Source organism: Amblyomma maculatum, chromosome 4 (assembly GCF_055883805.1).
Source record: "Amblyomma maculatum isolate TAMU_Amacu chromosome 4, ASM5588380v1, whole genome shotgun sequence".
In the NCBI taxonomy this organism is placed as follows: Eukaryota; Metazoa; Arthropoda; class Arachnida; order Ixodida; family Ixodidae; genus Amblyomma; species Amblyomma maculatum.
The window spans coordinates 34,265,027-34,277,654 of NC_139347.1; the positions used below are offsets into that span (position 1 = coordinate 34,265,027).

At 50.8% G+C, this 12,628-nt stretch overlaps 1 protein-coding gene across 2 annotated transcripts in view; it reads left to right on the plus strand.

The window, feature by feature from the left end:
- LOC146190669 (uncharacterized) overlaps positions 1-12,628 on the plus strand; it is a 132,784-nt gene that overhangs the window by 96,952 nt on the left and 23,204 nt on the right. For both annotated transcript variants that reach the window (XM_084601046.1, XM_084601047.1), the window contains exon 4: positions 11,599-11,890. In XM_084601046.1, coding sequence (XP_084457172.1) covers positions 11,599-11,890 — 292 coding nt within the window. The remainder of the gene's footprint in view (positions 1-11,598; positions 11,891-12,628) is intronic.

The following is a 12,628-nucleotide window of genomic DNA, read 5'->3' on the forward strand; positions in this document are numbered from 1 at the left end:
ATTGTCGTGCCAGCTCGGACGTGCTACTGACATTGCCCAGCTCTTTCACGATAATGGGGAGGAAATGCGTTAGGGATTCGCGGTGCGGAAACCTTTCGCAAGATCGACAACATGAAGAGCCGGCTGTTGTTGAAAGGGCCTCGCATCGAACAAGCAAGCGATGTCGAGAAGATGGAAGGTTTGAGGATACGGATTACGTGAGAAAAGCCTCCGGCATATATCTCTCTCTCTCTCTCTCTACTCGCTACGCATGCTGAAGCTCAGTTCAGGTCAGGGTGTCCTCTGGTTTCGTTACAGTTCCAGGGGCTGCTCCAAACAGCGTCAGCTGGCGGCCCACTTAGCGCGCCGCGGGGCCAGAGGGTCCCACTCAATTTCCTCTCAGGGCACAACTAATAGCGGCTGCTCTCCCCAGTGCCACTTCCTTCCCTCCATACTCTCGCGAATCGCACTAGGGCCGTAGCGTATCGCGCTTCGAACGGAGTGCCCGCCGCTTTCTCCTTAATGCCGCTGCCGCCACTCTCTCCGCTTCCATTTAATGCGCTCACCGCGAATGAGTCACGCAAGAGCCCGCAACAGCCTCCGCGAGCGTCGACTAGCACGATCCACCTCCTGTGGCCGACGGCTCACTCCCGCTTCCTCTCTCGCTCCCGCGGCCGCGTACATTTTCTCATAGGGCGGCAGCCCTTGGCGCAAAGGCCGCAGTAATCGACCAGGCCTGCTCCGATAATGGGCTGCGAAGATAGTCGGGGTTGACAGAGCTGGCGGCACACCTAAGAGCATCATCTCGCGCACATCCCGCGCGTGCGCGTGCGAGCCCTTTCGTACGCGGAGATGCTTCCAGTCTTCTTGCTTGCACGGCCTCCGTTGCCGCATTAGGCCCACGCTCCTGCTGTTTTCTTCGCTCCTGGCCCCAGGCGTACCGGCGTCTCTTTTACCCGCTTGTTTTCCGGATCTCTCTCCTCTCATTATTTCGCCCTGCGTTCAGACTAGCCATCTAGCGCGCGAGGGCGGTATTTCCGAGGCAATCTTCTTCGCCTCGTGATGACGGTTGAACGGGTCCTATCCGCTGACGTCGGAAGCGTTACATGCTTGTGAGATGCTCCTGAATCTGTTCGACACTCTTCGCTATTGAGGTGTCGATGATTCCTTGCATGTAGTGCGCAAGTGCACCCCCTGACGCCATATATTTATGGCCGGAGAATATTGTCCCTCACCTGTCTAGATTTATATTTGCTGTCGCAATAGCTCCATGACAGATAATAGGAAGGAAATGTGTATGTTATTTTGTGCCATTAAACTCGCGATCAATAACTAATCACTTTCACTTGCTGTCATGAGCGACATATAAGTCGGGAAGTAGGTGTCCTCATTATTGTGCAGCTCCTGTAGTCATGTGATTTCTGTGCATTATATATCGGGCGCATCCATGAACCAATAATCATCACGGGCCATTATGAATCAATTCCAACATGCCCATCTTTTTGCCCCACACTCATAGGGACGAGCAGAGAATAACCAAACATCTGTTTTGTTGGTGTCGTTGACGTTCTGTACATAGTCGCATGCGAGTCTATAAATCAGGATTATGATGAACATTTTGTTTCCTTACAAAAACCTAGCTGAGGGGACCGCTGTATTATTCTTCAGTTCCAGTCACTGCGAGGCAGGCGTACGTGGTTACCGCCATTTATATGACAATTTCTTTGACTCTCGCTGGTGAAACTGCAACGGCAGCTAAATAGTTCCTGCGTTTGCTTATGTGCGAAATGTACTAATATGATATGCCTTATTTCATATTTGCAGTTTTAACTTTTACTCTAGTATGCATTACGGCAATGGTTTCCTTTAAAGCTTCATTACACGTCATTAGAGTGCTCTAAGCACAGCGGAGGCGTAGATGCCGGCTGCGCGCACCGATGCGTGGCCAGGTAGGTAACATCAGATAATTCGGTGTACGTCTGTGCTTATGTACTTCTTCATACAAAAAGTCTGCATTGAGACAAACGTGCACAGACAGCGGCGGTGAGCTTAAACATGACATTGGTTCTCCCACACGACCTGGGGTCACTGCGGAGAAGTATATACGCTGAAAGCAAAGCAAGAGCTGTTGCGACCTGTGTGCCCAATAGACACCGTGGACGCCCAAACTAGACGCTCCAGCACAGACTGCGTTCTAAGCCCGCTCTATAGGTGGACAGGAAAAGGGAACATGCTTATCATTTGGGTATACTCTGCAGTTGCCTGTGTAGCCTCGTGCTGTACCATGACGTTATCGATATTGTGCTTCAGCGAATGACATGCAGATATACTGCGTCATCTGATTTTAAAGAAGTTGATAACCGCCATTTCGAGAGGCTTATGGACAACTAAAACGTGTTGGAAGGCGTGCAAAGCAGCACGGCAACATTAGTGGAAAATGTCATGCTGCATGCCACTGATTTCTACTTTTTTACCGCGGTGTGCTTCATTCATTTCTTCTTTTTTTTTTTTTTTTTTAGAAGAAGAACTGAGCTAAGCAACAAACAGTGAAGGAGAACTTAGATTCAGAATATGCGAGGAGTGTGACACCTTTTAACCGCTGCGGATGCCGCTTGGAGTGCCCGCGATCCGCTTGCGATTCTTATAATACTGTGTCTCATTATCTATGAGCTATGAGTAACTAAACACTGGTACCAACTGAGATTTTTAACGTGTACTGGCGTAGCACGTGAGCTACTTGTTCTCCACCTCCATCTAAACGCGGTTGCCGTGGAGTCACCACGGCGGGGGCCGTGTCCCAATAGGACAATTCAACCGCTCAGCAAGATACCGCCCTGCTGCCGGCCAAGACTGCCTCGTCAGTCGAATATTTATCGCAAACGCTAGGCATCAGCGAACACTTAGATTCCGGTCTACACTGACGAGATCCTGTGGATAGCCATGAATCCCACGCTGAGCGCGCTGCATCGGGCATGCAGCCAGTGTACTACATTACTGCCCTCGGTAAAAACCCGAACACGCAGCAGAACTGCCATGCTAGAATACTGCTAGGTCACACATCGTGACCGTCGTTTAATCAGCGGGGGAAACCTTGCGCCGAGAGGAGCACGAATGCGAGAAAAGGCAGACGCGGCAACAGTTGCTCGTCGCAGGCTCCCCGCAGCGCTATTCGCCGGCCCGTCCAGAGGATGCGGAGGTGTATATGCGGACGTCGACTACAAGATGGCCTGTCACGCGCGGCCGTTCGAGGCACGGCACGTGCACCCTGCGGAGACTGTACAGCGTCGTGATTAAATTCACCCGGCAGTCAGGTCCCTGTGGCAGCGAACAGCAAGAGCGCTGGTCGTCGTTGTGCGAGTCGATCCTATGTGGGAAGAAGCAAAGTATAGGAGCGAGTGATCAGACAGCGCTGGGCTTCCAAGGAGTAATAACTCACGAATCCAGCCGGTGGGGAACAACAAGCACGGAAGCGCGTCCGAGTCACGTATATATATTCCTCTCGCTGTTGGGTCGGTAGAACAGCATTTCCGTCCGTCCTTTTCCTTTAGGCAGTGCTGAGCAGCGCGCCGCCGTTGGAGCGATGGTGGCGTTGGTGAAGGGACCTCGACTGCCGGTCCGGTAACGAAGTGGGAGCGCGACAGCGGAGGCCACACGCACGACGAACGACACGAACGCGAAGCGCGTGGCGTATTCCAATCAGACAGTACCCCGACACGGTGAGGTACAAAAACAAGAGTGAAAGAAGAAAGGGCACGAGGCAGCGGAAAGACTCTCTCTCACTTTTTCAAATGCTCATGCTGCACGCAGTCGGCTTGCGAATTCGTGTGTGCGTGGGGGAGGGGACGAGTGATCAAGATGGGGCTGGCTAGACGGAGCGGAACTTAAATCCGAACGAGCTTCGCGTACAATAAAAATACTGAGATACAAGGATGGAAGAAGGAGGACTTCTGGGGGCAAATGCTGGAGGACATTTCGGCCTACGCAGCATTGCGCGCGAGCGACCATGGCGGCCTAGCTGGGGCGATTCGTTCTATACTGGAGCTTCACTCGCTTGCTTGTGCGTGTGTGCGTTCGTGCGTGTCTTGGTAGTGGACGCCACCACCAGCGCTGTTTTTGTGTTCCGTGATGACGGCACGCGGGGAGAACGAGCAGCTGCGCTGGTGAGGCAGCAACCTCCTAGCAAGCCGGGGGCGGCGGTGTCCAGAATGGAAAGAAAACAGTGAGTCCGCGCTTCCAGACTGCGACAGAAACGAGATGGAAAAAAAGAGAAAGGAAATGCTGCTCGCGATTCCTGCAGTGGAAGAAGAAAGAAACAGAAATGATGAATAAAACGGAAGGCTTTCGCAAGTACGTGCAATGATGCCATGGAAGACGGAGGAGCGATCTCGGCGGGTGTCTGAATTGGAATGGGCCGGCGCTAGTCAAGCTGCTCTCCATGCAGGTGGCGTCCGCGGAGCCATCAAACAATACCACGGGGACGTACACGGGTTGGTTCCGGAGGAAGGAGCGAAATGCAACGAACGGGACAGGGTGTGTGCGAGGGGAAGGTGACAGAGGACGCTCCTTCTTTTTTTCGGTGATGCTGCGAAAGGCGGGAAGGGTGAGTAGGGAAGGTGATGCCGAGGTCCTGCTGTCCCGAGGATGGCGAAAATGTACCGGGAGGGGATGGACCCTGGCGTCATGCTTTTCAAGCGGATAGATAGATGCCGGTGGTGTCGTGGGAAAAGTGAAGACAAGAGAAACAACACAGAAAGAGAGTGCATCAGAGTAGCGCCTCACTGCGACGGCAAGAAAAGGACGCCCGCAGCAGCCGTGTTTATATAGCTTCCGAATGAAATCCTGTCGGAAAGAAGGTGGGACGAGCGTGTTGGAGGAGGAGGAGAAAAAGGAAGGGAGGGAGGTGGACAGGACACGATCGCCTGCTGCTCCGGGTTCGCCGGATTGCTCGGGCCCGGATGAAAACGGGCACGTGGGCTGCGGGACGGAGTAAATTTTAAAGTGGCTCACGTTCAGAGCGAAATCGTAAAACAAGGAAAGTGTCGATGCGTGTTCTTCGCGAGAAAGGCTGGATGCAATATCTTCGGTTATGTGTACCGGCCTCGTCCGAGTCTTTCCGTCTCGTTTCATTTCGTTCCCTTTTCTTCGCCTTTCCTTTTCTCTGTCGTTTTTTTTTCTTTTTGTTCTATAATCCCTGCAGCGACAACTTCATTCGTTTTTTATTTCCCTGGCAGGGCCGCACGACGCATGTCTCGAGTTGATTCTCTCAAGCCGTGACTCCCATTTTAATCTCGCCAGCTTTCGCGGCATTATATGCAATATCTCAACGTCCTCCGCGATTTCCTTTAGCCGAACTCTCGAACAGATGGAGTGCCCCACAGTATACGGCGTGCCCGAATGCGGAGCACTCTTGACGCAACAACCTTTTTTTGCTCTCGTTTCTGTTTTCCTCTTTTCCGTTCAAAACGCACTTGCCCCCCCCCCCCCCCTTTTTTTTTTTTTTTTTTTTTGCACGTCTTCTTGATATCGTGAGATTTTATTTCCTCCAAGCACCGCACTGGCCATGTCCGCCCTCTTGTCGAGAACGACGGCTCTTGTCCAGCGACCAAAAAAAAAAAAACACCCCACCAGAAAAAGGAAGAGGGTCTCCGTTGTGCACGGAACATCTCCTTCGCTTGAGAATGGGCTTCTACGCTGCGGCGGTGGTCTCGTCTTAAATTTTGATCGCTATCGTGCCGCGCTACTCCCTTTAGCGTCATGCTGTTCCGCTCGTCGTCGGCAGAGGTTGTAAATGATGTTTCCCACCGCCAAACAGGTTAGGGCGGACAGCGGTTCTACAACACCACACAGCCGCTTGAAGAAGAGGGTAAAGAAAAGGGAGAAAGGACAAATTAAAACAAAAGCATCCGCTGCCTCTTTCTTTCATTTTGCATGGTCGTCGTTTTTGGAAGAAAGTGACAGTATCTAGCGCTCCCGGTATACCAAAAGAGCTAAAAGACTCGCGTGTGTGTGGACCAAGTCGTTTCGGCGGGCTGCTCGCTTTGTTTCAAGATTATTATCGACAACTTGCTTACACCGGAGGACAGCTATTAGGCTCCGACTTTAGTTCGGCCGCTGCACAAAACTAAACATTTCTGAAAAAATATCTGGAAAGTAGCAACGACAAAGCTTGCACGGCTTGCCATTGGTTGCGTAGCGACGATATACGTTTGGCCTGAGCCCTGCTTTTACTTTTAAGAGCGCAGAATCCCTTTCCTTTTCGCAGCTCTGATTTGAAAGGCGTCTCGACGCAGCGGCGATAAAATTGGCGACGACAGGTTTTTAAGCAACCCTTGGGTATTTTATTGCCTGCTTAGTTATGCGCCGATTGGCGCTTGCCGACAAACGCGAATGATCACTCTGAGGAAGCGATCATTCCCTGTGCTGTTCAGGGAGGATGTAAATCGCAGTGTCAGTTTTTTTTTTTTTTTTTTTTTTTTTTTTTCAGGTGTATGCAGTACGGCGTGCGAGCGATTAGATGCATCGTGATTATAAGAAAACCTTTGGTAGCGGTTTTTCAAACAAGGCCAAAATATAAACGGCGGGAGCGGATAACTAACGAGGCCCTCTTCATATTTATGCCTAACCGGCACTGATAAACGCTTGTGATGAAGAAAATTGAAGAAAATACATCGAGGTCGCGGCTATCGCATGGTGGTAACCGGCAGAACAAGGGAAGAGGAGGTTTTTGGCCAAACGAGACCGTTCATTACAGCAACAATTTTCCACGAAGGCAAGGTTAGTCCCCTCGCTATCTGGCTGCTGATTAACCGCGTGTATTTAGGTTTGTGAAAAACCGCAAGTATTCGGCACCGAAACGGGGAAACGAAAAAGAGATGTCAGGATCAGCAGGAACATATATTTATAAGTGCATGCCGCCTTTTGAGTCTAACGAACTTTCAAAGCTTTCAAGGCGGCCGGCGCATATCTATCTGGAGACGTCACGGACTACGAATCAAGCCAGACATTGCGCTCTCGTCTCCATCAGCGAGCAAGAACGACGAAAGGAGTTTACCGCTGGCGGAAGTCGAGCGAGCGGGGGCAGCACGCGGGTGGGCTGCTCTAGAGAGAAACAAGCATCGCACTCCTCTTCTATTGCTTTCTTTATATCGGCGATCGCCGCGAGACAGGGCGGGCACAAATCAGAGCGGACACGGGGGACTCGCATTAGTATGGGCTTCTCGGCACGGTCGGCGAAGATATGGCGTGGAGCAGGCAGGAGGGGGGTGATGTGCTCGGCCGCTATCCCACGGCTGGTGCACGCACTTCGTCCGGCAGGGTGATGCTGCTGAGCGCGAATCGATCCAGGACGAAAGGGACGACCCCGCTCCATCGCCGTCGTCGTCGTCTTCGCTCCCGCCGGCAGAGGCGCCGAGACGGTCAGGACATGACCCGCATCGCAAAAGGGCCTCCGGCCGGTGCCCGCGCGAGCCAAGCGCTCAAATTGCCGGGCTTTGCGCGGGCGCTTTGAGCGCGTAGAAAGATCAAAAGAGGGAAAGCTGTGACAAGGAGAATGCGCGAGCGCGCGATGTGCCGGAGATTGCTTGCGGCTTGCCGCCTTTGACAATCTGCTCCGGCTCGTGCTGCGCCTGCCGCCCAACTCCTCGTGACAGAGCTAGCGAGGGATGGAGTCGGAGTAACAATCATGAGCATCCTTAGAAAATTAAAAAGAAAATGAGGGGGCGGGCGATATGCGCGCTAGAAAGTAGAAGTCTTTCTTGTACGGGAAGAAACCGTTATCAAGTCTCCACCACCACCTCTCTTGGGAACTAAGATAACGGCCGTGTGGGTGCGAGAGGCAGTAACGGCGGCGGCACAGAGGCCTCGAGCCTTTCGATTGCACTCCTCTTTTGAGATTGGACTGCGTAGCGGCTCTTTGGGACCGTGTCGAGAGCAGCGCTGAATTGCAAGTTCAGACTGAGAAGACCGGCTAAAGAAGCTTCACTTCCTGGATCGGCAGCGCTTGCGAACACTGCGTGCCGACCGGGCCGCGCGCGTTTTCCGAACGGACACTGTGTGAGACACTATATTCCGAGAAAGAGAGAGCAAGCGAAGGAGAGAGAAAAAGTGATCTCCGACTTATAAGCGCCTATCGCCTGGACAGCGAGCATTTGCCAATGTTCGATGAAAATCCTCTCTCTCGCTTTCACCGAAGCCGTCATGTTAGTCGGGCTTTCTTTCTGTGTTGCTTCTTACAGATGCCCACGGTACCTCCTCTCTGCTTGTTCCATACTCTTCAGGCTTCTTTGTGTTCTTTTATGTTTCTTCTTCACCTTTTAGTCGGGCGTATAGAAAGCATAGGAAAACGCGTTAACCCCTCGTGATGCCGGCGACCACTTGGCAGGCTCGGCGCGTCGGAACGGTGCGGAAATAAAGGCCTCGAAGGACAGGAAATTTGTTCGAACCACATCAGCAGTCCATTCTCGTTGCCGGCACGAAGAGAGGCGGCGAAGACGGCGACCATCCACGATGTCGACGACACAAAAGGAGGGAACAGCGCGGATGGGGGCAGGGAGGCTTAGTTCCCTTTTTCGAAAGAGGCATTTAAACGGCCCGATAGGAAATGGCTGTCTCGTCTTTATCGAGCCGCGTTCGCTCACGCACTCTTGCGCGCGGTCGCCGTGTTTAGTGCCCCGTCTGTGCCCGGACCCTGCCGCCGCCATGGAGTGTCCTCGTTCGCGGCCTAAGCCAGGAGCCGCTCAAACTATAGATACGATCACCTGTCGTCCATTCGGCGAGCATCCCCCCTCTCTGCTTACTCCCTTCCTGCTGCTACCTTCGCCCGCCCTTCAAAGAAAGAGCTGCGCTTTTATTTCTTTATCGAGGGGTACTCGCTCGACACAGGCGCGGGTGGTGAGAAAGGCTGGACAAGATGAGAAGTCGCGCTTGTTGGTGGGCCTGAATACCGAACATCTTCTCCGCACGCAAAGAGCATTTAGTTTTTGTTCCTTCGGGAGCTTCTAAACTTGTGCCTGGAGGCGAAAAAAAAAAAAAAAAAACGCCTTTTCGAGGCGCTTTATCCCAGACTTCACGTGACCGGCAAAGGTGATGTGCAATCCAGCGGACATTCGGCGTGCTGTATAGGCGCAAGAAGCGCTAGCCACGAAGAAGTCTGCGCCGCTGCCGCCCATCGACGGCTCGCTTAGAATTATCATTGCGGCCGGTCTGCTGCGCCATCGATAACAGCTTGAGCTTATGTCGATGGGTAAAAGCCTTGCCTCTTTGCACCCAGCGAGCGTACTGGTTTTCGTGGAGACGATAGACATTTTGTATTTCGACAGAAGTCGGGTGATACGCGTGGATGCAAACAGTACGAAAAAGATAAGCGGGAGAGAGCTTGCATTGAAGCGGAAAATGGGAATTTACAAAAATCGGAACATGTTGTAAATTACCGCTGTAAGTTGTTCACGACGAATTTGCTTCGTAAAGGTTGAGGCTTTATATATATATATATATATATATATATATATATATATAGTCGGCGAGGCCAAGGAAAGCATTGGAGATTGTATTTTGTCTTTTGTTTTTATTTTTTACTTCGATAATCACATAAATTAGTAATGTAATCTGTTTATGGGAGAGAGAATTAAACACAAAGTAGAAGAAAAAAACAACGTGCCGATGGTGGGAACCGAACCCACGACTTCCGAATATCGCGTCCGGTACTCTTCCAACTGAGCTACATCGGCCGCTGTCCCCCCTGCTACTTTCTTGGGTATTAATGTTGTCTGTATACGAACCTTGAGAGTGTTTCTCTCTCCCATAAACAGCTTACGTTACTAATTTATGTGATTATCGAAGTAAAAAATAAAAAAAAAGACAAAATACAACCCCCAATGCTTTCCTTGGCCTCGCCGACTGTTGGTTTCTTTCCTTCATGTATTATAACGAGCACCGTCATTTCCCCTTCATTTATCTGCTTGTAGCTTACGGGGGTCTCGGTTCTGGCAGTCTTGAAGCCGTATGTAACATAAGAGGGTTCTAGCACAGCTTTCGCCCTCGCTCTTGATCACGTTCTACGTGACGTTGGCGGTAACACAGGACGTTCCACGTCCACCGCTTTGGCTGAGGGTGGCGCTGGTGAACTCTCAAGGTTCGTATACAGACAACATTAATACCCAAGAAAGTAGCAGGGGGGACAGCGGCCGATGTAGCTCAGTTGGAAGAGCACCGGACGCGATATTCGGAGGTTGTGGGTTCGGTTCCCACCATCGGCACGTTGTTTTTTCTTCTACTTTGTGTTTAATTCTCTCTCCCATAAACAGATTACATTCCTAATTTATGTGATTATCGAAGTAAAAAATAAAAAAAAAAGACAAAATACAATCCCCAATGCTTTCCTTGGCCTCGCCGACTGTTGGTTTCTTTCCTTCATGTATTATAACGAGCACCCTCATTTCCCCTCCATATATATATATATATATATATATATATATATATATATATATATATATATATATATATATATACATGTGTGTGTGTGTGTGTGTGTGTGTGTGTGTGTGTGTGTGTGTGTGTGTGTGTGTGTGTGTGTGTGTGTGTGTGTGTGTGTGTGTGTGTGTGTGTGTGTGTGTGTGTGTGTGACGCAGTTTCGGTTTGTTTCGGTTTGCTTTGCACAATTCATATTATCTCCAGCTTGCATAGTTGCGAATAACCTTTGAAATGTCTACAGCCTGACAAAGATGCACTTTTTTTTTGCGTTAACCTTTACAAAAATAGCATTGCGATAAGTCCATGTACTGACTCAGGTAGGAACGTACATGTTTTCCTCTATAACTTACAGGTCTTGCTTACTTCTGAAAGCATCTGAGCAATGTCAAACTACCGCTAACAGGTCGACGTACGCGTGAGCGCGCACTATTGCTCTCAACGCATTTTGCCTCTGTCAGAGCTTTCTCTGGTACTATCTACATGTACTTGGAAAATCTAAACAAGTCATACAACGGTCAATACTGGGGGCTCGTAAAGACTGATAGCAATAATTGGACGTGTCCTATTTCTTGTGGCTAAACGCGGATGTACAGCGTTGCAAACGCCATAGGCCAATTAGTACATGGGTATTCTGACGTGCTGTACAGGAACATTTAATAGCCCTCATTTCCCGGCTCCCTTTGCGGGCATACAGTCATAAGCTATTACATTACGTGAAAAACCTACCTCAGGTAGACACAATGCCCCGCTTTAACTAAGCCGTACGAACTTGCCTGCGCGGCCTAAGCCTGAGTTGGCTGTGCTCGCCAACACGGCCATGATGATACGGCTTCGTGACGTCACACCATCCGCCGAACGATCAGTGCCAAACCACATCACAGGCCAACCAGTTGCCACGTAGACGCGCTCGTTGCTTTTCGGTCACAACTACGGCGCCGACAACCTAAGCGTCACGCCCGATTATCTGGAAAAAGGGCGTTTAACTACATCCCATTGGATAATGGCTACCTACCTGCCTTTCGTTTATTTGCTCCTCTCATTAACCGTCATGTTTCTGTAGGCGTAGTTATCGCACCAGAACAGCGGCGCTCTTTCCTGAGCACCTTGTAACACGAACCATCTATTTATTTATTCTTTATTAACCCGTCGCAGATTCAATGGACATGAAGTCCGGTCCCGGAAGACGGGTCGTCCAGGCTGGCACTTTAAGCATGGCACAAGGTGGCAACGGGCTAGGACCACTGGGCATGGCCGGTATGCTGCCGGGTCCCGAGTGCGCGGGCTGCCAGAAGCCCATTCGCGAGCGGTTCCTGCTCAAGGCGTTGGACCAGCTGTGGCACGAGGACTGCCTCAAGTGCGCCTGCTGCGACTGCCGCCTCGGGGAGGTGGGCTCCACGCTCTTCACCAAGGCCAACCTCATCCTCTGCAAGAGGGACTACCTCAGGTGAGCAAACTTCGATAGGCCTGAATATGTCTCGTCTTGTCTGCGCGAGCTGCGGCCTTACTTGACCGCATGCGACCTAGGAAGGAATACAGCTCAGATAGGTGTCACCGTGGATTCTTGGCAGCCAATTTAAGGTAAACATTTGAGTGAGGTCTTTACCTGAGCTCTAACTGAAAACGAGGGTAAAGGCAATAAAGATCCTAGATTATGGCTTGTGTGTGTGTGTGTGTGTGTGTGGGGGGGGGGGGGGGGTTGGTTTCACAACAGTGTATCGTCTCACACTGACTCGAAAAAGTGTTCTTGTGCGAAAGTTGATTAAATTTTCATATTATTTGCAGTGCGCGTAATGTTTGGCTTCAGTGGATATTGTGTCATGAGGCACGTTGCGAAAAGTTCTTATTATTTTTTCTTAATTATTTTCGGTACATTTCTTTTCCCTCTCAAATATGAAATGAAAGCACCACCGAGCCCAAGCCCCCCGCCCCCCCCCCCCCTTCCCCCCCCCCCCCCCCCGCACGCTCATTAACCTACTCCAAATGTACGATTAGTTCGTTGAAGTCACTCTAAGATGACGACGATTCTTTATACTGGGCCTCTAACCTGCTTTGGTGAAGAAAAGCTCCGTGTTTGCTTGTTTTTTCCTTGCTTTGATGTGAAAGAAGGAGTCAGCCAGTGAACGAATACTTCAACCTCAAGAGTGCGGAGTGCGTCGCTCCATCATTTAGTATTGTAGCATTC